Consider the following 26,092-nt stretch of genomic DNA (forward strand, 5'->3'; position numbering starts at 1 on the left):
GATTAATAAAATACATAATCATCTCTAAACTGGGCTCATAATAAAACCTGATTTAAACTTGCAAATACTGTCCTAAATTTTTCACCACCTTCTACGACTTGACCAATTGCACTCTTCACATTTGCTCCTAATCTCTTCTATATATTTCTCTTCTGGTTCATCCTGCTTCCACTTCAAACCAGTTCCAACCACACGCAGCCAACACGGCATTTCTTGATTCCTATTCGTCATCTTCCATGTCATGCACTATACTTTCCTGCTGAGCGTAGTACATCCAACAAGTACTCGAGGTGCTGCCACAACGGTAAAGTACCTTTGCGGGAGACACCTGTGTCTTTACAACAGCTTCTTACACAGCAAACATCAGAAGGTAAAAATTATCGTGAACACATTCGAGAATACAACTCTTCTCTAGCGTTTGCTTCCATGGGTGCACAGATAAATCAACCTCCTGGCCACGGACCACACTGTTTTAAAATACACGGGCAAATTTATCACCAAATCTCTCCACTATACGCTAACACTTCTACCTCTCCAGGATATGGACAGTTGTATGTTTTTGACACAGCGTAAGCTACTGAAGTACGCTTACAAAATAAAGCAAACTGTACATGCAGCGAAAATGTACTTCTCCAGCTTGCTCAGAACTATCAACCCCTTTGCTAAATCATACAAACACATGCATGAAATCGCTCAGTCCAATCCAACAGCATCTGTAAAAATGGTTTTCAAGGAAAACCCTGGGCAGGTTTTACAATACAATGCCCCGACATGTCACACCGATGTTGCAGCGATTTTCGCCGGAGAAGATGGCGAAATGCCTGCCGAAAGGGACATTTGTATCTATCCCATAGGCAACTCCTGTAAACAGATTTCCACGCTCAATATGAATTGCAATCCTATGCTTTACCCACTTTTATTCCCTTACGGAGACATTGGCTGGCACAAAGATTTACAACATGTTCCCGATAAAATAACCACCAAGCGAATAAGGCTTACTCAATGCCAATTTTACAGGTACAGATTAGCAATGAGGAATACTTTTAGTATTTTGAACTTCAGTGGCAAACTATTCCAACAGTACGTTGTAGATGCGTATGTTAAAACAGAGGGCGCGCATCTCAACTATCTCAGATTACATCAACAAGATCTGTGTGTGGAACAATACAAACGACTATCACACACACTGCAAGCGAATGCTGAAAATAACAACGTACGTGTAGGCAAAATGATCATATTACCGTCCACATTTCCAGGAAGTCCAAGATACATGCAACAAAACTATCAGGATGATCCCCAAACAGAAACGCTATCATTTTTTTTCTTTCTTCGAACTTTGCTCGTACTTTTGCTTATCGCTTGTCAACATTTGAAAAACATCCATTGGAATTTAACTCATTGCCACCCTCCTATAGAAATGGCAAACATGAAAAAACAACAACAGTTCAAATTAGAAAAAAAAAAAACCTTAAATTTTCACGGCTTTCAATTCTGGCAAAAAGAAAAAAGATGTTGCCAATGAATTCTGAATTTTGCCATCAACACTGTCAAACTTTCTTGAAAGACCAATCAAAAAAAGAAGAAAAATCTCGGGTTGCAAACGTATGCGAACTGCTGCATTTGAAGACATTGAAAAAGCCGTTTTTATGTGGTTCAGTGATACTTGTTCAAGAAACATTCCTATTAATGCAGCACTCATTCAAGAAAATGTGAGGTTTCTTGGGACCTCCGCCAACAGGACGATACGCCGAAGAGTGTCCCGAAGTGCTATCACCATGTCTGTGGAAGACTGTTTATCTGTTGCTGGGGCAACCGCTGAGCCTGTTGCGTCTCTCCACCAAAGCAAACAGAAAAGATCTCAATGGGTGATGCCAGGAATATTATGAATGCAGGGAACAGAATTACTTGGCCACTAACCTGGCCACGACCCTGCCTGACTGCTGTGTGTGTACAGGAGAGTGGTAGATCATGCTACAATAACTTACTAGGCTGTTCCTGTTTCAAGCTGAATAAAGCTGGTTTTGCTAAAGTACTGAGACTCAGCCTTATGTTTTGGGGTGCAAGACAGGGACTTATAGCACAACACTGATCTTTTAGGATTGGCGCCTCACTGGACCGATGTGAACCTGCTGTTGTCCTGCCCCAGCAACGGATAAACAATCTTCCACAGACGCGGCAATCGCGCTTCGGGACACACTTCAGCATGTTGTCCCGTTGGGTTGAGGGGTGGGGAGATCCCAAAAGAGTTCAGAAACCTCACAATATGAAGAAGAGGAGAAAAAGATGATTCGGCTTCTAATTGATAACTGTGCTGCCCACAACATGCTTCCACATTTAGATAAAGTTCGCGTTGAATTCCTCCCACCCAATTGCACAACAGTGCTTTAGTCATTGGATTTGGGCATCATTCGCACCCTGAAAGTGTATTATCGCAAGGAAATGCTGAGAAAAATTGTCGTCAGCAGTAGACAGGAGGAGATTAAAATTAATATTAATAAGCTATTGAAGTGATTGCAAATGCCAGGACACAAGTTAAAGAAAGCACTTCCAATACAACTCGGAGTCCTGCCACGTGCAAAAGTTCGCTGACGACACTGCTATCGTGGGCTGCATCAGGAATGGGCAGGAAGAGGAGTATAGGAACCTAATCAAAGACTTTGTTAAATGGTGCGACTCAAACCACCTACAACTGAACACCAGCAAAACCAAGGAGCTGGTGGTGGATTTTAGGAGGACCAGGGCCCTCATGGACACTGTGATCATCAGAGGTGACTGTGTGCAGAGGGTGCAGAACTATAAATACCTGTGAGTGCAGCTGGATGATAAATTGGACTGGACTGCCAATACTGATGCTCTATGTAAGAGAGGACAGAGCCAACTATACTTCCTTAGAAGACTGGCGTCCTTCAACATCTGCAATAAGATGCTACAGATGTTCTATCAGACAGTTGTGGCGAGCGCCCTCTTCTACACAGTGGTGTGCTGGGGAAGCAACATAAAAAAGAGGGACGCCTCACGCCTGGACAAACTGGTGAGGAAGGCTGGCTCTGTTGTAGGCACGGAGCTGGACAGTTTGACATCCGTGGCAGAGCGAAGGGCACTCAGCAGACTCCTGTCAATCATGGAGAATCCACTGAACAGGATCATCTCCAGACAGAGGAGCAGCTTCAGCGACAGACTACTGTCACCGTCCTGCTCTACTGACAGACTGAGGAGATCGGTCCTCCAACACACTATGCGACTCTTCAATTCCACCCGGGGGGGTAAACGTTAACATTATTCAAAGTTATTGTCTGTCTGTATACCTGCATTATTATCACTCTTTAATTTAATATTGTTCTTTATCAGTATGCTGCTGCTGGAGTATGTGAATTTCCCCTTGGGATTAAGTAGTACTAGGGTGTTGTACCGTGTTAGCCATTATGAATGTAGAGAAAAGCCAAGCAAAATGACACCTTTTATTGGCTAACTAAAAAGATTACAATATGCAAGCTTTCGAGGCAACTCAGGCCCCTTCTTCAGGCAAGATGTAATCATGTGATGTGATTACATCTCGCCTGAAGAAGGGGCCTGAGTTGCCTCGAAAGCTTGCATATTGTAATCTTTTTAGTTAGCCAATAAAAGGTGTCATTTTGCTTCCCTTGGGATTAATAAAGTATCTATCTATCTATCTATCTATCTATCTATCTATCTATCTATCTATCTATCTATCTATCTATCTATCTATCTATCTATCTATCTATCTATCGCTTCAAATACAGAATCTCATTACTACAAAATTCTCATTACAACAAAATATTTTTTTAGGTCCCTGGCACTTCGTTGTAACGGAATTTTACCTGTATTTCTTCCTGTTATTATTGATGAAATATTTTTTTTCATTTATTATTAAAAAAAGAAAGTAAGAAAGCCTGCCAATATGGCTCATTGGTTACATGATTTCTGAAACATTGGCTCTCAAGTATGTATTTTCCAAAAGAATATTTCGGACAGATGTTGCTATGTGTAATTGAATGCCCCCTTGACATTCAGAAATTATTAAACCACTATTTTGCTTCCAGTTTCTCTACATTTTACTCCCCTCACTCATCTGCCCTCTCTTAATTCCACAGGCTTTTTATGTACAGATCTGACAGTGATTAAGCATTGTTGAACAGTTCTCATCATGAGCTCATGGATGTCCAGACATCCTGCACTGCAAACAATTTGAAGTCTGCGGTTAGCATGTCAGCAGTCAACATTTTCCTGGATTCATAGTTATGTATTTGATTTCACCTCTCTGATGAATTACTTGTTATTCATTGTACAGGACACATATGGGTAAACAGTTATATCACATTTGAATCATTTACAAAATTATTTGAACAGTCAAACAAAAAATTAAAAAGTCAGATATGAGCCAATAATCAGAACTGAGTCATATTCAATTGTAGTCTAAATGAAAGGAACAATTAATTGACCTGAGAATTCTGAACATGGCTAAATCGTAATGCAGGAGACACAATACTCAAATATACTCTTGGAAAGTGATGGAAAATGGTATATAGAACCCATTTAATGCAAGGAAGGCATGAAAAGATACTACACAGCTGAGGTCCACTGTGTGGAGTGGGGTCTTAGGACACTAAATGCTCTTCCTTCTGCTTGCAGAAAATATGCTTCTGTTACCTGAAGGCTTTATGTGGTATAGCAATGGATTCTGTTGGCTGAGGTTCTGGCTTTGAAGGGTTTTAAGTTGCTGAGGTGCTGTAGCTCCACATTCAGAAATGCTTCATTGGGGTCCATTGTAATGGTAACCATTTTATTTCAGTTTAGTTAGTCTTGGATGTTAAAGCTCTGCCCGGTCAGCCGTCATGCTGGGTTTGCTCATTCAGCTTCTGCTGTCTCTCTCTTGAGCTCTTATCAAGCACTAACTTTTATGAAATTAGTGAAGAGAGAGTAAATGTACTGCTTGACTGTGGCATCTCAGAAATATTATGTACATTTTAACTAGGAATGACAACTTTAGTATTATAATAAACCCAGGAAAATGATGTCCATTAACATAACCATAGTAATTTTCTGTAGTTTAGTTTCTGTAGGTGCTCAATTATAATTTCAATATTCTGCAACTCCTACTATATGTGACAATTAGTAAAACCTCACTGTTATGTAATATTTAAATATTTTACAGAACCAGTTGAAAACATATGCCAACTCTCACCACTGTTACCTAAACCATGGAGAGAGGTGGAGTTCAGCATGCGGTAAGTCTAGGAGGGGGACATGTGCAAAACCAAGGGATATGGCAGCTTTTAGGATAGAAGTTATTTAAAATCACTGATGAAAATAAAGTTGGGAGTTTTTCTTGATTATCTTTTCATGATGTGTGCTTTTCTGACCCCATTTCTGCCATTAATATAAATGCATACAATGTTTTACCAGCATACATCAAGTAAGAAAGTTTCATTAACCTCAGCATAAAGCCTAAAGCTTATTGTGCCACAAAGCAAACAGTAAAGGGAGGATTAGACGAAAGATGTAAAGAAACAAGCGAGATGTCAAAACAGGGAAGACTATAATTGAGGCAGCAAAAACTGAAATATTAAGATAAGGTCTAAACTCAACAGTGCAATTACAATTTCTTTTGGATGAATGAAAGCGCTAACAAGCCAAATAGTTAAACTCCAAGTTTCATTATGAGTTAAGGACTGACTTCTAATTAGGAAACTGGCTGGAATGAAAACCTGCAGCCACTGTGGCCCTCTAGGAATGTGATTGAGTACCCCGGTCTAAACAGAGGGAGCAGGTGAAAAAACTGAGAAACAAATAGTAAATAAAATAAAAAGTTTTATAGAAATCTAGGATGTTGCTTGATACAGGTGGAATTCCATTGTAATGATCTTCGTGGAACCATAAAAATATTTTGTTGTAATACATATACTATAGTGACTGGGTTCACAAGGACACTCCATAGCAGCTCTGCTGTGTCTGGTAGACAGCACACCAAGGGTAAAGTGATTGATTGTCCTTTTCAGGATAAGACTTCCTCATGTTCTCCTGGGGCCTCATGCATTATGCCATGCTTAGAACTCACACTAAAACATAGCGTATGGACAAAAGTGGAAATGTGCGTATGCACAAAAAGATTCAGATGTACAAAACCATGCGTAATCCAACTTCCATGCACTTCCGCTACATAAATCCCAGTCAGTGTGAAAAGAAACACATGTGTATACGCCTGCCACTCCACCCCAACTTCTCCCAGAATTTTGCATATTTTAATATGTAAATGAATATATAAATTTCCTTTCCCTGTTCAGTGTTTCGTTAGAAGACAATCGCAAAAGCACGTTAACAAAAGAATTTCAGAAAGTAAAAACAAATTTATGTCAAGAACAGGGCATTCAGCCCAGCCTGGTTTGTCAGTCCCTGTTCACCTATCTTATGCAAAATATCACTATTAGGAGCTATAATCAGCTATACTGTTTTGTAACTTATTTCACATTTTCTATATTTGTTTTTGAGTTTAAAAAAAATAAGATGCTTTACAAGATGTGGAAACAATGAAACAATCATCAAATAATTTAATTATACTAAGGGTCAGATAGTCAGTGGGGAGAGGAAAGAAAATGCACCATTACAGAGAAAAAAATCTCTGGGTGTTCATGATCAAAAGCTGCTCATATGCTGCTGGGCATTCTGTCATAAAGTATATAAAGAATAAAGAGATCAGCCTGCATTCTATCTCTGTATTCTTCTTCCTTCCACCAATCACAAGGAATTTAGTCCAGAAAAAAGACTATAGACATACAATGTGATTAGTCACACATTTCAGAAAAAAGCAGATTAAAAAGGTTAAGTTTTAAGATGTGATTTAAAGAACTCTACCACTCTGGCCTGATGTATTTCTACACATTATTCCATAGTTGTGGATCACAGAAACTAAAAGAGGTCTAACCACTTCTTTTATGTTTTACTCTCAGAATATAGCAGGCAAAGCAGAAATTGAAGGTCTAAGGTTTTGATTGGGAAGGAGACAAACATTCCAGGATACTGTATATGAATGTGCAAGATTATACAAAGCCTTATGAATAATTAGTATGTATTTTAAAATTGATCCTGAAAGACACAGGCAGCCAGTGTACAGATGCTATTATTGGTGTATGTGGTCAGATTACTTCTTTTTAGTTAGAGCTGCATTCTGAACCACCTTTGAACATTAGAACATTAGAACACTCTGGACAAGAACAGGCCATTCAGCCCAACAAAGCTCGCCAGTCCTATCCACTTATTTCTTCCAAAAAAACATCAAGTCGAGTTTTGAAAGTCCCTAAACAACAACTACATTTATTTATATAGCACATTTTCATACAAAAAATGTAGCTCAAAGTGCTTTACATAATGAAGAAAAGAAAAATAAAAGACAAAGTAAGAAATTAAAATAAGACAACATTAGTTAACATAGAATAAGAGTAAGGTCCGATGGCCAGGGTGGACAGAAAAAACAAAAAAAAAACTCCAGAAAGCTGGAGAAAAAAATAAAATCTGGAGGGGTTCCAGACCATGAGACCGCCCAGTCCCCTCTGGGCATTCTAACTCACATAAATGAAATAGTCCTCTTTGTATTTAGGGTTCTTACGGAAGGACTTGATGATGATGGTCATGCAGACTTCTGGCTTTTAATCCATCAATGTTGGAACATCACGGTGCTTTGAGTAGATGGTGGTGGCGCAGGCCGCCACCACAAAGAAACCGGAAACAGAAACAGAAGAGAGAGTAGGGGTTAGTACGGATTTTAGAGCCACCATGAATAGTTATTATAATGAATTGAATATACAGATTATCAGGATTAAATTAAAGTGAAGTTATGAGAAGGCCATATTAAAATAATGTGTTTTCAGCAGTTTTTTAAAGTGCTCCACTGTATTAGCCTGGTGAATTCCTATTGGCAGGCTATTCCAGATTTTAGGTGCATAACAGCAGAAGGCCGCCTCACCACTTTTTTTAAGTTTTGCTCTTGGAATTCTAAGGAGACACTCATTTGAGGATCTGAGGTTACGATTTGGAATATAAGACGTCAGACATTCCGATATATAAGATGGGGCGAGATTATTTAAGGCTTTATAAACCATAAGCAGAATTTTAAAGTCAATTCTGAATGACACAGGTAACCAGTGTAGTGACATCAAAACTGGAGAAATGTGCTCGGATTTTCTTTTCCTAGTTAGGATTCTAGCAGCTCCATTCTGCCCTAGTTTCAAACGATTTATGTCTTTTTTGGGTGGTCCTGAGAGGAGTGCGTTACAGTAATCTAGCCGACTGAAAACAAACGTGTGAACTAATTTGTCAGCATCTTTCAATGATATAAGAGGTCTAACTTTTGCTATGTTTCTTAAGTGAAAAAATGCTGTCCTAGTGATCTGATTAATATGTGATTTAAAATTCAGGTTACAGTCAACAGTTACCCCTAAGCTTTTTACCTCCGTCTTGACTTTTAATCCTAATGCATCAAGTTTATTTCTGATAACCTCATTGTATCCATTATTGCCAATCACTAAAATTTCAGTTTTCTCTTTATTTAGCTTGAGAAAATTACTATTCATCCATTCAGAAATACAAGTCAGACATTGTGTTAGTGAATCAAGAGAATCAGGGTCATCAGGTGCTATTGATGAATACAATTGTGTGTCATCAGCATAGCTGTGGTAGCTCACGTTGTGCCCTGAGATAATCTGACCTAACTGAAGCATGTAGATTGAGAAGAGCAGCGGACCCAGGATAGAGCCTTGAGGAACACCATATAGGATATCATGTGTCTTTGAGTTGTAATTACCACAACTAACAAAGAATTTTCTACCTGCCAGGTAGGATTCAAACCAATTTAAGACACTGCCAGAAAGGCCCACCCACTGACTAAGGCGATTTCTAAGAATATTATGATCGATGGTGTCAAATGCGGCACTCAGATCTAGGAGGATGAGAACAGATAAATGGCCTCTGTCTGCATTTACCTGCAAGTCATTTACTACTTTAACAAGTGCAGTTTCTGTGCTGTGATTTGTTCTAAAACCTGACTGAAATTTATCAAGAATAGCAGGTTTATTGAGGTGGTCATTTAACTGCATAATGACTGCCTTCTCTAGAATTTTACTTAAGAAAGGCAGGTTAGAGATGGGTCTTTTGAGTAGTGAGAAAAGCGCTATATAAATGCAAAGAATTGTTATTATTATTAATTATTATTACTGTCTTAAAGTCTTACTGTCTACCACACTACTTGGTTGCTTATTCCAAGTATCTATTGTTCTTTGTGTGAAGAAAAACTTCCCTAATGTTTGTGCAAAATTTACCCTTCAGAAGTTTCCAACTGTGTCCCCATGTTCTTGATGAACTCATTTTAAAATAACAGTCTCGATCCACTGGACTAATGCCCTTCATCATTTTGAACACTTCAATCATGCCACCTCTTAATCTTCTTTTGCTTAAACTGTAAAAGCTCAGCTCTTTTAATCTTTCCTCATAATTCAACCCCTGTAGCCCTGGAATCAGCCTAGTTGCTCTTCTCTGGACCTTTTCTTGTGGTGCTATGTATTTTTTGTAGCCTGGAGACCAAAACTGCACACAGTACTCCAGATGAGGCCTCACAGTGCCTTATAAAGGTTGAGCAGAACCTCCTGTGACTTGTACTCCACACATCAAGGTGCTATATAACCTAACATTCTGTTAGCATTCTTAATGGCTTCTGAACACTGTTGGGAAGTCGATAACTTAGAGTCCACTATGACTCCTAAATCCTTCTCATAGGTGTACTCTCAATTTTCTGACCGCCCATTGTGTATTCAGACCTACAATTTTTATTTCTTATGTGTAATACTTTACATTTACTGACATTAAATTTTATCTGCCCAAGCCTTTATGCTATCCAAGTCCTTCTGTAATGATATAACAGATTCCAAATTATCTGCTAATCCACATATCTTGGTATCATTTGCAAACTTAACCAGCTTGTTACTTATATTCCTATCTAAATCATTTATATATATATTAAAAATAGCAACGGCCCTAGCACTGACCCCTGCTGGTCACCACTATTAACATTTGCCAGTCCTGATGAGGTTCCTCGCACCATCACCCTCTGCTTCCTGTGTCTGAGCCAATTCTGCACCCATCTAAAAACATCACCCTGAACTCCCACTTCTTTTAATTTGATGCCTAACCTCTCATGTGGCACCTTATCAAATGCTTTCTGAAAGTCAAGATAAATAATATCACCTGCTCCACTCCACAACCTCCCTCTTCTGACCCCATGCTGACTGTTCACTAATAACTCCTGTCCTTGCCAGGTGTTGCTCAATCTTATCCTTAATAATTCCTTCCATTAATTTTCCTGTGATGCATGTTAAGCTTACTGGCCTATAGTTACTTAGATCTTCCCTGTCACCCTTTTTATATGAGATGATATTTGTCATTTTCCAGTCCTTCAGAATCTCTCCAGTGCGAAGTGACTTCCTAAAAATATGTGTCAAGGGTTTCTATCTGTACTCACTTGCCTCCTTAACAACTCGAGGATAAATATTATCTGGTCCTGGGGCCTCATGTATAATGCCGTGTGTAGAATTCACACTATAACATGGTGTACGGACAAAAGCGAAAATGTGCTTACGCACAAAAAAATCCAGATGCATAAATCTGTGCATACGCCAACTTCCACGTTCTTCCGCTAAATAAATCCCAGTCAGTGTGAAAAGTAACACACATGCACGTGCCTGCTGTCTCACCCCAACTCCTCCCAGAATTACATCTCTTTGAATATGCAAATCAATATAAAAAGCCCTTAAGCTCAGCCTTCTGTGAAAAGACAATGGCAAATGCACAGGGGAAAATAGAAGAATTTCAGTGAATACCAAGTGGAGGCAAATAAAAACGTACTATTTGTTGGTTTAAACAGTGATATAAACAACAAAAGGAAGTTGACAGAGTGACATAGTGTGTCAGAGAAACTCGAAAGCTCAAGTTCACAAAGTCGCACAGTGCCTGAAAGAAAAAAAGAAGTTGTCACATATCAACGTTGCCGTGAAAAGGTGAGTCATAGCCCACCATCTTAGTGTCATATGAAAGCTTATTAGGGTATAAAGAAAAAACAAAGGTACACAGTGAAGAAAAAGCACGAAATGTCAACTTTAATCTTGAAATTTCCACTTAAATCACGTAGTTTATTTTGTCATTAAAGTAGAACATCATAAACTTCATCTTAAAATCGTTTATTTTACTAGCTTCTCAAATCCCATTGTAACTAAAGTAGCACGTTAAATACTTTGTTTTGTATTTGATCTTCTATGTGCTCTATGTGTGTGAATCACTATGTGCTTCTTAAACGGGCTTTCTCTTCCTCCGACAGGACACAGAATCCATTACATTCGTGATATTAGAGCTCTCTGAATAATTAAAATACTGAGATGTATACGTGATATCATTTTCATGATGAGTTAAAGCATGTTATTAAACATGGGAACATTGTGGCACAGAGATTGCTCATGTCTCATGCAAGATGCTTGTTGTGCCATGCGCGACCTTCAATGAAATACTTTATTGCAGCAGTACTGTCTCTTTCACACATATTAACCCCCAATTCCTGTCCTTACTTTTCTTTCTCCAAATACCCAATCACCACACAATCAGCTCTGTAATAGACGTTAAGCCATCTGTAAGCTTAGAACGGTGATTCTTCAAAACTTTTAAGGAACATTGAAATATCTTCGTAGTAAATGTTTAATTATTCTATACATTCAGTGTCGCACCAGCCCAGCAAGAATACAGCACGAGGCAGGAAAAATCCGTGAACAGAGCGCCAGCTCCTCGCTAGCGCAACAACACCATGTCCTCACGTTTAATTATTAACAATATAGATTAATTAAAGTTAAAGTTTTTTCTGTATAATATAATAAACATATTTTGCTGCATTTCATCTTAAAAATGATATTGCCATCATATGTAAATACGCACTTTATAAAGTAGCTCAGGTTGTGCAATATTATAACTGCAGTGCAAGTTTACAGTGAGGTGATTGTACTTATAAGTACAAACAGTTCTACAAGGAGCACTTGATGGACTGATTGAGTGTGTTTAGAATTCTTGGGATGAAACTGTTTCTGAACCACGAGGTCCGTACAGGAAAGGCTCTGAAGCGTTTGCCGTGTGAGAGCAGTTCAAATAGGAAGCATGTCTGAGGCAGCGTGTGCTTGATGCTGTATACTGATAATTCTCTGCTGTAGATCTGTGATTCCCCACTTAGATAGAGTGATATACTGTAAATACTCCGAGTGGTGCAGTGAGAGTAATATGGGAAAAGATGATCCGCTGTGGCAACCCCTAAGCTGAAAGAAGAAAAAGAAGGTGCAGTGAGAGCAACAACGCTAAAGCAGTTATGGTATTTGGAATACTTTGGCTATTCCATGGACCATTATATTTTTACAGGTTAATTACAATCAGATGCATTAAACTAATAAACAATATGCAGTTAGTTTCAGTGTATATGATTAGATCCACATCCCTGATGCGACTTTAAAAAGAAAGGGAAACCACACAGGAACAGTAGCACTCCTTTGACGCTGGTTGCCGCTAGTCTGCAAAACCAAGCGGAGAACTTGTGTACGCTAGGGTTGGAGCTACCATGGAAATGTGCGCGGCTTTATGCAAAGTTTAGGTTTTATACATTGCTATTTGAACATGGAAACGTTCGTACGTAACATTTTTGTGCGTATGCACCGTTTATACATGAGGCCCCTGGTGATTTGTTTAATTTCAGCCAATTTAATCTGAGCAGCACTTCTCACAATTTCCAAATCCCTCAGTACCTCCTTAGTAGTCCCTGTTACCTCTGGGAGATTTCCCACTTGCTCACTTGTGAACACCTCAGAAAAATGCAAGTTTAGGGCATCTGCTATTTCACTGTCTGTATCTTTTAAATCTCCTTCACTATCCCTGACGCTCTTCACCTCCTCCTTGGCTGTTCTTTTACTACTAAAATACTGAAAGAATCTCTTAGGGTCGTCTTTCGTCTTATCTGCTATATTCCTCTTCAACTGTCTTTTAGCCTCCCTGATATCCTTCTTAATGGTTGCCCTCATGTTCTCATACGCTCCTACGATTCACTTTGCAGTCATTAGTCTTATATGCCTTATAAAGCAGTTTTTTCCTTTGCAACTTCTTTTTTTAAATCTTTATTAATCCACCGTGGAGTTTTTTTTAGTTTCCTATTAATTCCAAATTTAGGTCTGTATCTGTCCTGCATTACACGTAACACATTTTTAAACCTGTTCCACTGCTCCTCGACTGTCTGCACACTTAAAAGCTTATCCCAGTGTATCCTACTTAGACTTTGTGACATCTGCTCAAAATTAGCTTACCAAAGTTCAACTTAACAATTTTGCATCTGCACTCTTACAAAATACTGAGAATTGTATTACATTATGGTCACGTGACCCTAGTGGTTCAATCACCTCTACACCCTCAATTCTATCCCGATTATTACAAAACACTAAATCCAGACAGGCTTCACCCCGTGTTGTGTTAAAGAACAGTCACTGATTACTTCTAAAAACTCCTGCTCTTGTGCTCCTCCATCTACAAGGTTATCTCAGTTAATAGTTAATTTAAATCATTTTTGGCAGACCAGTTAGGAATGCATTGCATTAATCTAGATGGTTAAAGATAAATGTTTGTTATGTCTAACCACACAAAGAGCCGAACACGTGCTATATTTCTTAAATTAAAGAAAGCAGTTCTGCTGACATAATTAATATGATATTTAAAATTAAGTTCTGAATCTATAGTAACACTAACATTTTTTTACCTTGGAATCTTCTACTTATTTCTAGTTTTTCTAATTTTTTTTTCCCAATCTTTACACTTTTTATTATAGTTGACAATAAGTAGTTCTATTTTCTCCTTATTTCATTTAAGAAAATCACAACTTAGGCACTGCATAATGCTGTGTAGACACTCTCTTAGACAGTCCAGTGCTTTTGGATCATCAGGACCTACAGATACAAATAAAGATGTGTGTCACATTTACAGCTGTGGTCACTTACATTGTGTTTTGAGATGATTTTCCCTAATGAGAACATGTTTAAGGAAGAGCTGTAATTAGATTAGAACTGATTTTTGTGGGGAACCATATTCAATGTTATGTGTTTCCAATATGCAGTTGTCAAGATTTACAAAGACATTTCTCTCTGTTAGATATGACTCAAGCCAAGGTAAATCTCCATTATATAGGTCTACCCATTTTCTAAATCTATTAATAAGGATCTTATGACAAATGTATCAAATGTTGCACTCAGATCCAGAAGAATGAGAATTGGTGCATTATTTGTTTTGGAATTTAGCTGTAAATTATTGACTATTTTTACTAAGACATGCTATGGTTAGATCTAAAACCTGACTGGAATTTGCATTGTATAGACTGTTTATTTAAGCAGATGTTTAACTGCAAAAAGACCACTTTTTCCAATATTTTACTTAAGAAATGAAGAGTACTTAATACCGCACCTACACTTTGCCCGCTGAGTCTTGGGAACCCCGTAACAAGCTATCTCAAAGAAAAAGACAGTCTGTTACGAAATTTCCAGTCGGGCAGTCTCGGCGAGAAGGTAGGTGTGACATCATACAGGTATAGTCTATTGTGTTCCCAGCGCCCCATTAGTAGTTGTGTATTGTGTGGATACTTGAGGTGAACAAAAAAAAAGTGAGAAGTGGCGTCAGATTACACTGTTAGAAAAATTAACAATCCTAGAAAAAGTTGATTCTAGATTGAAGAAAAATGATATGGCAAATCATTCAGAATTACACCTTCAACACTGTCAGCAATTCTGAAGGATCAAAAGAAAAAAAAAAATAGAAGACTAAGTTAAATATCGGGCATTGGGACCTTAACGACAAAAAATAAGAAGCTCATTTGTATTTCTATTCAAAAAAAAGTTACATCTAACATCTTGTTTTCATACTGTGTTTGTGTTCATACCTGTATTTCTGTTTAAAAAAGTTTACATCTAATGTCTTATTTTCATTCTGCATTTTCATACCTGCATCTAAAGTCTCATTTTCAAATAAAATATTTTTTGCCATTTAGGAAGTGCTGTTTTTTTATACAGGTATTGTGAATCTTGGTTCCCAGAGTTGCACGAGAGGTAGGAAGGTGAGTCCCGGTTTCTAAGCAAAATACAAGCACTTTAGTACGTGGTAGTGCTGCTGCTTTGCAGTAAGGAGACTGTGGAAGATTGTGGGTTCGCTTCCCGGTTCCTCCCTGTGTGGATAGCGCTTTGAGTACTGAGAAAAGCGCTATATAAATGTAATGAATTATTATTATTAGTATTACTGTATAGAGAAGGCAGGGGTAGCCTCAAGACTACATTCAAAATAGGAGCTGTAGGCGCCATGACACAGGCGATCATCCTGCTTTAGCTCCCATCTTCAGATTAGACAAACACCAGTGGCTCGTAATCACCGCTGTGGCAGACATGGGGGGTATTTTTCGTACGTGGATTACTTGCTTAGCTGGATGTAATTGTTGATGATTTGGCCTGATCCTGATCTGTTGGTTTTACAAAACTCTTGCTGGAAGTGTTGTCATAGCAACACATCCAAATCCGCAAACCTGCTCGGAGCGGGTTTGTTCTACGTAAACAAGGATTAGTTTACACACGTAATCAGTGACGGTGCGTGGAAGTCATCCAGTCATGGCTTCGCCGTTCATGAATGAGCGACCAATTGATATTGCTGTGCAAATTATAAGAAGAGAATTTCATATAGAGAGGGTTTTGCGCGATCGGCAAGATCCTTTATTGCTCCAGGAGGAAATTCTGTACGAAAGATACCGCTTTAGCCGAGGGGGAATATTGTACCTCAAAGATTTATTAGCTCCGTATATTCGAAGTCAAACTCGGCGAAGTCGGGCTGTCACAACCACATAGACAGTATGCATTGCTTTGAGGTTTCTTGCAAGCGGCACTTTTTTATATACTGTAGGCGATGCGGAACACCTATCGAAAAGTGCAGTTTGCCAGGCAATTCGTAAAGTCTGTTTGGCTCTGAAACATTTCCTTGGGGTTTTCATTGTGTTTCCTGGACACCTGCGTGTGCAGACAAAAGAGGCATTTCATGCCATTGCAGGTACTGTATTCCATAAAGAATCTCACAATCAGCCTAACATTCTCATTACCCAGGGCTTCCAAATGTGATTGGGGCACATGGGACTGATCAGAGTGGAGTTTGATCAAACATTATTTGGAAAATGTACCTATCCTCCTGATGAATAATCAGACACAGTGTCTTCATCAAATATTTGACCTTCGTCAATATCTCGTTGGTCAGACACAGGTTCAAGGGATATGACATTCCCTATCAATGTTCATGTCAGAGGAAATGTCGAAGTTACTATCTCTTAAATTGTGGTAGCCTACAATAATATGAATGCTTCGATCATGTGAGTCAGGCACAGACATTGTATCCTGTCATGTGCAACCATCAGTAAAAAATATTTTGACATCTGCTCAGTGCATTTCTCATGAAGGACATGCTAAATCTGCATCAGTACAGCAGTGGACAATAGACATATTTTCCTGTAGTAGTCCAGTTTGATATATATTTTTTACATTTTTTATTGATTTTATTGTAATCACACAACATTTTATACAAATAGATCAATTTTACAAGAATAGGATTGAAAACAAATCAACCCCCACCCCTGAGAAAGAGAGCATGGGCAGCAGAATAAAACTTAAACCTAGTAAAAATAAGTAAATAGATAAATTAATAAGTGAATAAAGATAAATGGAGAAGAAAAAGAAAAAAAAGAGAATAGGGACAGAATCTGCTTCCTCTGTGTTTTAAAAGCTTATTCTAAAATGTTATTGATTAGATCCTGCCAGGTTTGGAAAAATTTCTGCACAGAATTTTATTTTTTTCCAATTTCAAATAATATAAAACATTAGTTGACCACTGACTTAAAAGGGGAGAGTTAGGATTCTTTCAGTTGAGTAAGATACTGTAAGTCTATGTGCTGATAGTGTAGTAAAGGCAATCACAGTTTGTTTGTCCTTCACCACTTCAACTCCATCTGGAAGAACACCAAACACAGCTGTTAGTGGATTAGGAGGGATTGGGACACCAAGGCTGTCTGAAAGGCATTTAAAAATCTTGGTCCAGAATGATGTTAGTTTGGTGCAGGCCCAAAACATGTGACCCAGTGAGGCTGGAACTTGCCCTGGAAACATTTTGGACAATTTTAAGCGAGACAGATGTGCTCAATATATAATTTTAAATTGAATAATTGTATGCTTTGCACATATGGAGCTCGAGTTAATTCTCTGCATTACTCCCTTCCACTCCTTTTCTGAGATGAGAGATCCTTTTCCCACTGTCATCTTAGGACTTTGAAAGGGAGGGACTGTAAAATATTTTTTATATATTGCAGAAATGCTATCTAAGTCCTTGAAACTGAGCAATATATTTTCCAGCATAGAGGGAGGTGGGAAATGGGGAAAATCAGGCAGGTTCTGTTTAACAAAGTTTCTAATTTGAAGATAGTGAAAGAAATGTGTTGCTGGAAAGTTAAATTTAGAATGTAATTGTTCGTAGGATGCAAAGACGTTGTCTATGTACAGATCTCTAAGTGATTTAATCCCAAATGTTTTCCAGATATTAAAAACTGCATATGTTTGAGAGGGTGGAAAAAGGTGGTTCTCGTCCAGGGGTGCCACTGATAAAAGATTCTCTATCTTAAGATACTTCCTACATTGGTTCCATATTCTGAGTGAGTGAAGCACTGTTTGGTTATTAGTATATTGGCAATAATTTGCATTTATTGGGGCGCAAAACAAGGAATATAAAGATGAACTGCAGGATTCTATTTCTATTGCAGACCAAGCCTGCATATGTTCATCTATTTGTGTCCAGGTTTTAATATGTTGTATGTTTGCTGCCCAGTAATAAAATTGAAAATTAGGTAGAGCCATGCCACCTAACAGTCTGATATTTACATGTTTCTATTACACAGAATAACATTTTTTGTTGTTAAAAAAAATTGACGCTTTTGGCTTGATTTTCCAGGGTAAATATAATGCTAAGGAGGCTACATGAAATATGTTCATACTAACAGTTTACATATTGATTTTCAGAAAAAAGGTCTTGGTGATTTCTTTTTGACTGGAAGACGCATACTGCAAAATTTCCTGATGTGATAGTCAAACTGTATTAAAATGATTTCTAATACGTCTACTAAGGTCCTTTCACAGTAGTAACACAGACATGCATGCAATAGCAAAACTTATTTGAGTTTAAAAAACTAAATACATTTTAGACAGTGCATAGGTAGTAGTTACTCTTTTAAATTGAATAACAGTCCTTAGCCCAAAGAGTACAAGTAGTAGTGAAATGATTTGAAAACCTAAATACCAATGGCTGGCTTCAAGGCTTTCTGTCATCTTGATGTCTGGCTTACTGTAGAAGTGCTAAAGGCACCATTCGAAGTGTAGACTGAGAACAGGAGATGTGCTCATTGGTCTGCTCATGCCCACTCACAACTTTGTAAAATTACAAAATATATATATATTAAATATTTAATCACAATAGGAAAATCAAATACGTTACACTTAACAAATGTTTTATTCATTCTACTGTTCCATATCCTTTCTTGGACAGAAAAAAGACTGAACTCTTGGAGGAGGTGAAAAAATATGAAACACTGACTGATGGCGTGGAACAGCCCAGAATTCTGCTGACTGGGCAGATTCAAGCAGGAAAAAGCAGCTTCATCAACTCTGTTAATTCCATCTTCAGAGGATATCCAATATTCCAGGCCGCAGCTGGTTATGGAAAACAAAGTGTGACCAAACATGTAAGTAGGGGGTTAGGGTGTACTTGTATAGGGGTGGGAGTTGAAAAGGGGGTTTTCAAAGGAAATCTAACCTTTAATGCCAGAATAAATGCCTCATTTAAACTTAATTTTATTTATTTATTTATCTAACATTTTATTAATTCTATTAAAATCAGACAGCATACCATATATGTAAATCAGGTTTAACAAAATTAGGTTTGAAACAAATCAACCCCGACCCACGAGAAAGAGAGCTAGGTCAGCACAGTAAAACTTTAATAATAGTAAAAGTATGTAAATAAATAAAAGAATAAAAATAAATAGAATAAAAAAACAGGGGAGAGAATCCACTCTATCAATTTAAATGCTTTTTCTAAAATGTTATTAATCAGAAGTTTTGTACAGATCCTCTAAGTGAGAATTTGGTTTTTTTCCAGTTTTAGATAATATATAACATCAGTAACCCACTGACTAAAAAGAGGTGAGTTAGGATTCTTCCAGTTAAGCAAGATAAGTCAACGTGCCAATAGTGTAGTAAAGGCAATCAGAGTTTGTTTGTCCTTCTCCACTTTAAGCCTCTCTGTGAGCCCACCACACACAGCTGTTAGTGGATTAGGAAGGATTGAGACCCCAAGGCTGTCTGATAGGCATTTAAAATTTTTTGTCCAAAATGATGTTAATTTGGTGCAGGCCCAAAAGAAATGGCCCAGTGAGGCTGGAAATTGATTACAACGTTCATAGGTTGAATCTCGCCCTGGAAATATTTTGGACAATTTTAAGTGAGACAGATGCACTCGATATATAATTTTAAGTTGAATAATTGTATGCTTTGCGCACATGGAGCTCAAATGAATTTTGTTCATCCTACACTCTTTTTCTGAGATGTTGAGTAAGAGATTTGTTTCCCACTGTACTCTGGGATCTTTGAAAGGGAAGGACTTTAAAATGGTTTTATATATTACGGAAATGCTGTCTGAGTCCTCAAGACTGATCAATATTTCTTTCTGAATAGAGGTACGTGGGAAGTGAAGGAAATTGGGCAGGTTCTGTTTTTTTTTTTCATGGCACCCTCCGTGGCAGATGTGTCTGCTCGCTCCACTCCATGCCATTTTTTGCTTTGTTTTGTGTTTTTGTTTTTCGCCTTCTCTACAGCACACAAATGCTTTGCACTACTATCGTACAGCAGACAGGCATTGCTGGATATTGCTAACTCACACAGTCCCCTGGAATTTACCTGTTTTATACCATCTGAGCTACAGTTCATTGTTCGCTCCCGAAGCCAACACCACAACCACACCCAGGAAGACCCTGTAACACTGAGCTTGAGCAACCAAGCTGACCCCAGGAGAGTGTTCCGGAGACGCTGACGCAAGTGAGGAAGAGGGGAGGGCTCCACGCTAGGCTGAACGCCTGCGCTAGCCGTTCACCGCTACCCAGCCTCTTGCTAGCCAACGTGTGGTCTCTGGAAAACAAACTGGATGAGCTAAGAGCCAGGATTATAGCGCAGTGGGAAATAAGAGAGTGCTGCGCTGTAATTTTCACTGAGACCTGGCTTTCGGACAAAGTCCCAGAATGCGCCGTTCAGCTACAGACTCATTCCGTGCACCAAGGAGACCGTACCGCAGCCTCCAGTAACGGGGGGGTTGGTGTTTACTCATGGTGTGAAGATGTATGGACTGTTTATAAGCACTGCTCACAAGATGGGGAGTTTTTACTGCTGAAATGCCGACCCTAGTATCTACCGAAGGAATTCACTGCTGTGTTTTTGGTCACTGTTTACATCCCACCACGAGCTAACTCCACGGCAGCTCTCGGACATGACATCATCATGACATCATCAGCGCCTTAGAGACGGCTCATCCCGATGCTGTTTTTATTGCAGCTGGCAACTTTAATCAGTGCAATTTACGGACTGTACTTCCTAAATACCACCAACACGTGAACATTCCCACCCGTGAGAAGAACACACTGGATCATGTTTACAGCAACATATGCAGTGCATACAGGGCTGCACCACGCCCCCACTTCGAACAATCAGACCATGTCACTCTCTTCTTGTACCCAGCCTACAAACAAAGGCTGAAAAAAAAAACAATACATTCATTAAGCAAGTTAAACTTTGGACCCCAGAGACTGAGAGCACCCTGCAGAACTGTTTTGCTCAGACAGACTGGGATGTGTTTAGGGTTGCAGCCACTCTATAGGATTCTTCTATCAGCATACAGGACTATGTTGAGTACATGACTGGGTACATTAGCACCTATCTTGACAACATCGTGCCCACAACACCAGTCAGGAAGTTCCCCAACCAGAAGCCCTTGATAAACAGTCAGGTACGCCACATGCTGCGTGCCCGCTCTCTTGCATTTAGATCAGGCACGAAGACAGAGTACAAAGCTTTGAAGTACAGAAGCCCTCACAGCAGCCAAGAGGCAGTACAGAGAGAAGCTGAAGGGCTTCTATTCTACTGCTGACTCTGGACGTATGTGGCAGGGCCTACAGCACATCACAGACTACGGGACCACCACCAGCACAATCAGCTCCACAGACAGTTTGTCGGATGATCTCAACACTTTCTACACCCACTTTGAGACATCCAGCAACAGCACAGAGTGGAGGCACACACACACCTGGACCACCCAAAAACGGTCTCTTCAGTGTCAGGTACACAAAGCACTAAGGAAGATTAACCCCCGTAAGGAAGCTGGACCAGACAACATCCCTGAGCAGGCTCTCAAAGCATGTGCCAATGAGCTGGCTGATGTTCTCTGCTCCATCTTCCTTCTTTCCCTCAGTCAGCGCATTGTTCCGTCCTGCTTTAAGACTACGATCATCGTCCCCCTTGCTAAAAAAAGCCCACCCACCTGCCTGAATAATTACAGGCTGGTAGCACTCATTCCAATAATCATGAAGTGTTTTGAGAGAGTGGTGCTTGCCCACATTCAGAGCAGCATACCGGACACTCTGGACCCCCTGCAGTATGCCTACCAGTCCAACACGTCCACCTCAGATGCCATTGCGACCGTACTACATCATTCCCTCTCCCATCTGGAGAACAAAGACACCCACATCAAGATGCTCTTTGTTGACTACAGCTCTGCCTTTAACACAGCTATCCCCCATAAACTCAACCATAAACTGTCTGCACTTGGCCAGCACCCCACCCTCGGTGACTGGTTCTTAGACTTTCTGACTGGTGGGCCCCAGTCTGTCAGGATTGGTAATAGGATTTCAGCCACCATTATCACAAACACAGACACCCCATCCTCTACACCCTGTTCACCCACACCCACGACTGTGTCGCCTCCCACAAAGATAACATCATCCTAAAGTTAGGGTGAGGATGATTGCGTCCTACAGGAGGGAGGTGGACAGTCTGGCGTCATGGTGTGAGGACAACAACCTCACCATCAACACAGACAAGACGAAGGAGATGATAGTGGACATGAGGAAGTAGAGGAGACCTCATCGGCCACTGTTCATCCGAGGGCTTGATGTGGAGAGGGTGAGCAGCATTAAATACCTGGGCATCTACATCAGTGAGGACCTCAATTGGACACTTAACACCACACAGCTGGTCAAGAGGGCTCAACAGCGGCTGGACTTTCTGAGGAAGCTGAGGAAGTTTGGTATGTCGACTAAGATCCTCTGCAACTTTTACATCTGCATTGTTGAGAGCATCTTGACCAGCTGCATCACTGTGTGGTACGGCAACACTACTGCTATGGACCACAAACGCCTGCAGAGAAGATCACCAGGACCCCACTGCCCTCTCTGCAGAGCATCTGCAACTGCAGAGTCCACAGGAGAACAGCCTCGATCCTCAGGGACCCCCCCAACACAAACTGTTCACACTTCTACCCTCAGGGAGGAAGTATAGAGTATGAAATGCAGGACTTTCCAGCTAAAGAATTCTTTCTTTCCCAAGGCCATTAGACTCCTAAATAAATGACTGGAGTTTATAACCATGAGCCACCTCATTCTATCGACCTGACACAACTGTATTTAACTTGTCCGTCACACACCTACCTGCACATTACACTTTATATTTCTATTCTGTTTTTATACTTTATGCTGCCTCTGTTACTTATTATCTATCTGCTACTTATTATTTATGTTTATCTTTATACGTTGGTTTCTTCATTTGGTGTGGACAGCAAAGAAAGAATTTCATTGTACAGGGAAACTTGTTTCCTTACCATGCACATGACTTGAACTTGAAGAAATGTGTTCCTGGAAAGTTAAATTTAGAGTGTAATTGTTCGTAGGATGCAAAGATGTTGTCTATGTACAGATCTCTAAGTGATTTAATCCTGAATGTTTTCCAGACACTAAAAACTGCTTACGTTTGAGAGGGTGGAAAAAGGTGGTTATCGTGCAGAGGTGCCTCAGATAAAACCTTCTTTATCTTAAAATACTTCCTACATTGGTTCCATATTTTGAGTGAGTGAAGCACTATTGGGACGTTAGTATATTGGTGATAACTTGCATTTATTGGGGCACAAAGCAAAGAATATAAAGAAGTACTACAGGATTTTTTTTATTGTGGACCAAGCCTATGTCTGCTCACCTATTTGTATACATGTCCAGGTTTTTATAGCTTGTATATTCACCATCTAGTAATAAAAGTGAAGGTTAGGTAGAGCCATGCCACCTTCTGCCTTAGGTCTTTGTAGGGTCGCCCTTTGGATACATGGATGTTTTGAATTCCAAATAAATGAGGTTATGGTTGAATCTAATTTCTTTAAAATGATTTATTGACGTACATTGGAATGTTTTCAAATAGAAAGAGAAGCTTAGGAAGAATATTCATCTTGACAATATTAATTCTTCTAGCTAAAGTGAGATGAAGGGTTGACCATCTACAGTGCATCCGGAAAGTATTCACAGCGCATCACTTTTTCCACATTTTGTTATGTTACAGCCTTATTCCAAAATGGATTAAATTCATTTTTTTCCTTAGAATTCTACACACAACACCCCATAATGACAACGTGAAAAAAGTTTACTTGAGATTTTTGCAAATTTATTAAAAAATAAAAAAATTGAGAAAGCACATGTACATAAGTATTCACAGCCTTTGCCATAAAGCTTAAAATTAAGCTCAAGTGCATCCTGTTTATCCTGATTATCCTTGAGATGTTTCTGCAGCTTAATTGGAGTCCACCTGTGGTATATTCAGTTGATTGGACATGATTTGGAAAGGCACACACCGGTCTATAGAAGGTCCCACAGTTGACAGTTCATGTCAGAGCACAAACCAAGCATGAAGTTAAAGGAATTGTCTGTAGACCTCCGAGACAGGATTTTCACGAGGCACAAATCTGGGGAAGGTTACAGAAAAATTTCTGCTGCTTTGAAGGTCCCAATGAGCACAGTGGCCTCCATCATCCGTAAGTGGAAGAAGTTCGAAACCACCAGGACTCTTCCTAGAGCTGGCCGGCCATCTAAACTGAGTGATCAGGGGAGAAGCGCCTTAGTCAGGGAGGTGACCAAGAACCCGATGGTCACTCTGTCAGAGCTCCAGAGGCCCTCTGTGGAGAGAGAAGAAACTTCCAGAAGGACAACCATCTCTGCAGCAATCCACCAATCAGGCCTGTATGGCAGAGTGGCCAGACAGAAGCCACTCCTTAGTAAAAGGCACATGGCAGCCTGCCTGGAGTTTGCCAAAAGGCACCTGAAGGACTCTCAGACCATGAGAAAGAAAATTCTCTGGTCTGATGAGACAAAGATTGAACTCTTTGGTGTGAATGCCAGGCGTCATGTTTGGAGGAAACCAGGCAACACTCATCACCAGGCCAATACCATCCCTACAGTGAAGCATGGTGGTGGCAGCATCATGCTGTGGGGATTTTTTTAGTGGCAGGGACTGGGAGACTAGTCAGGATAAAGGGAAAGATGACTGCAGCAATGTATAGAGACATCCTGGATGAAAACCTGCTCCAGAGCGTTCTTGACTTCAGACTAGGGTGACGGTTCATCTTTCAGCAGGACAACGACCCTAAGCACACAGCCAAGATATCAAAGGAGTGGCTTCAGGACAACTCTGTGAATGTCCTTGAGTGGCCCAGCCAGAGCCCAGACTTGAATCCGATTGAACATCTCTGGAGAGATCTTAAAATGGCTGTACACCGACGCTTCCCATCCAACCTGATGGAGCTTGAGAGGTGCTGCAAAGAGGAATGGGCGAAACTGGCCAAGGATAGGTGTGCCAAGCTTGTGGCATCATATTCAAAAAGACTTGAGGCTGGAATTGCTGCCAAAGGTGCATCGACAAAGTATTGAGCAAAGGCTGTGAATACTTATGTACATGGGATTTCTAAGTTTTTTTATATTTAATAAATTTGCAAAAACCTCAAGTAAACTTTTTTCATGTTGTCATTATGGGGTGTTTTGTGTAGAATTCTGAGGAAAAAAATGAATTTAATCCATTTTGGAATAAGGCTGTAACATAACAAAATGTGGAAAAAGTGATGAGCTGGGAATACTTTCTGGATGCACTGTATACAAGCCTTGGTTATTTTTTCCATGCAAACAGAAAAAAATTGTTGATAAAGAGCTTTATGTTTACTTGTGATGTTTACCCCTAGGTATTTAAACTGATCTGCGATGATAAAACGGAAGGTGTCCAATCTAATATTGTGTGCTTGAGAATTCACTGGAAAGAGCACACTTTCATTCAAATTAATTCTCAGACTGTTGAAATTCTGTTAGTGCTGTTAGGACTCCAGGCATATTATTTTGTGGGTCTGATATATACATGTACAGTACCATATCATCTGCGGATAGAGAAATTTTCTGTCCAAGTCCTTGTCTGATAGCTGCCAGTGGCTCAATGGCAATTGCAAACAGCAGTGGTGAGAAGGGACATCCTTGTCTGGTACCACGTTCTAGTTTAAAGTAGTCTGAATTAATGTTAATACAAACTGAAGTTTCTGGATTGGAATGCAATAGTTTGATCCATGCACAAATGTTCGGGTTAAACCCAAATTTCTCTAATATGGTGAAAATGTAGTTCCATTCAATCATATCAAATGCTTTTTCTGCATCCAACAATAATAATATCTCCAGGGTGTTAGACATTGTGGGTGAATATATTACATTAAACAGACATTAAAGATTGGAAGTGTGAGGGATGGCCGGCCTGTCATCCCGGCCAACACCCCCAGGCCGACAGATGGAGCTCTCCCTACGGCATAGAGGTTCCCCGAATTCCAGCAGGGCCTCATGGACCTTGTA

General features: G+C 39.6%; 2 protein-coding genes across 2 annotated transcripts in view; both read left to right on the plus strand.

Annotated features, from left to right (window-relative positions):
• The window catches only part of LOC127529379 (uncharacterized), a 773,396-nt gene that overhangs the window by 95,981 nt on the left and 651,323 nt on the right, over positions 1–26,092 (plus strand). The window lies entirely within an intron of this gene.
• Positions 1–26,092, plus strand: part of LOC114658715 (interferon-induced protein 44-like) — an 87,700-nt gene that overhangs the window by 33,803 nt on the left and 27,805 nt on the right. The window contains exons 3-4 of the mRNA XM_028810756.2: positions 5,174–5,246; positions 18,679–18,874. Of these exons, the coding sequence (XP_028666589.1) occupies positions 5,174–5,246; positions 18,679–18,874 (269 nt within the window). The remainder of the gene's footprint in view (positions 1–5,173; positions 5,247–18,678; positions 18,875–26,092) is intronic.

This window comes from Erpetoichthys calabaricus, chromosome 10, assembly GCF_900747795.2.
Source record: "Erpetoichthys calabaricus chromosome 10, fErpCal1.3, whole genome shotgun sequence".
NCBI lineage: Eukaryota > Metazoa > Chordata > Cladistia > Polypteriformes > Polypteridae > Erpetoichthys > Erpetoichthys calabaricus.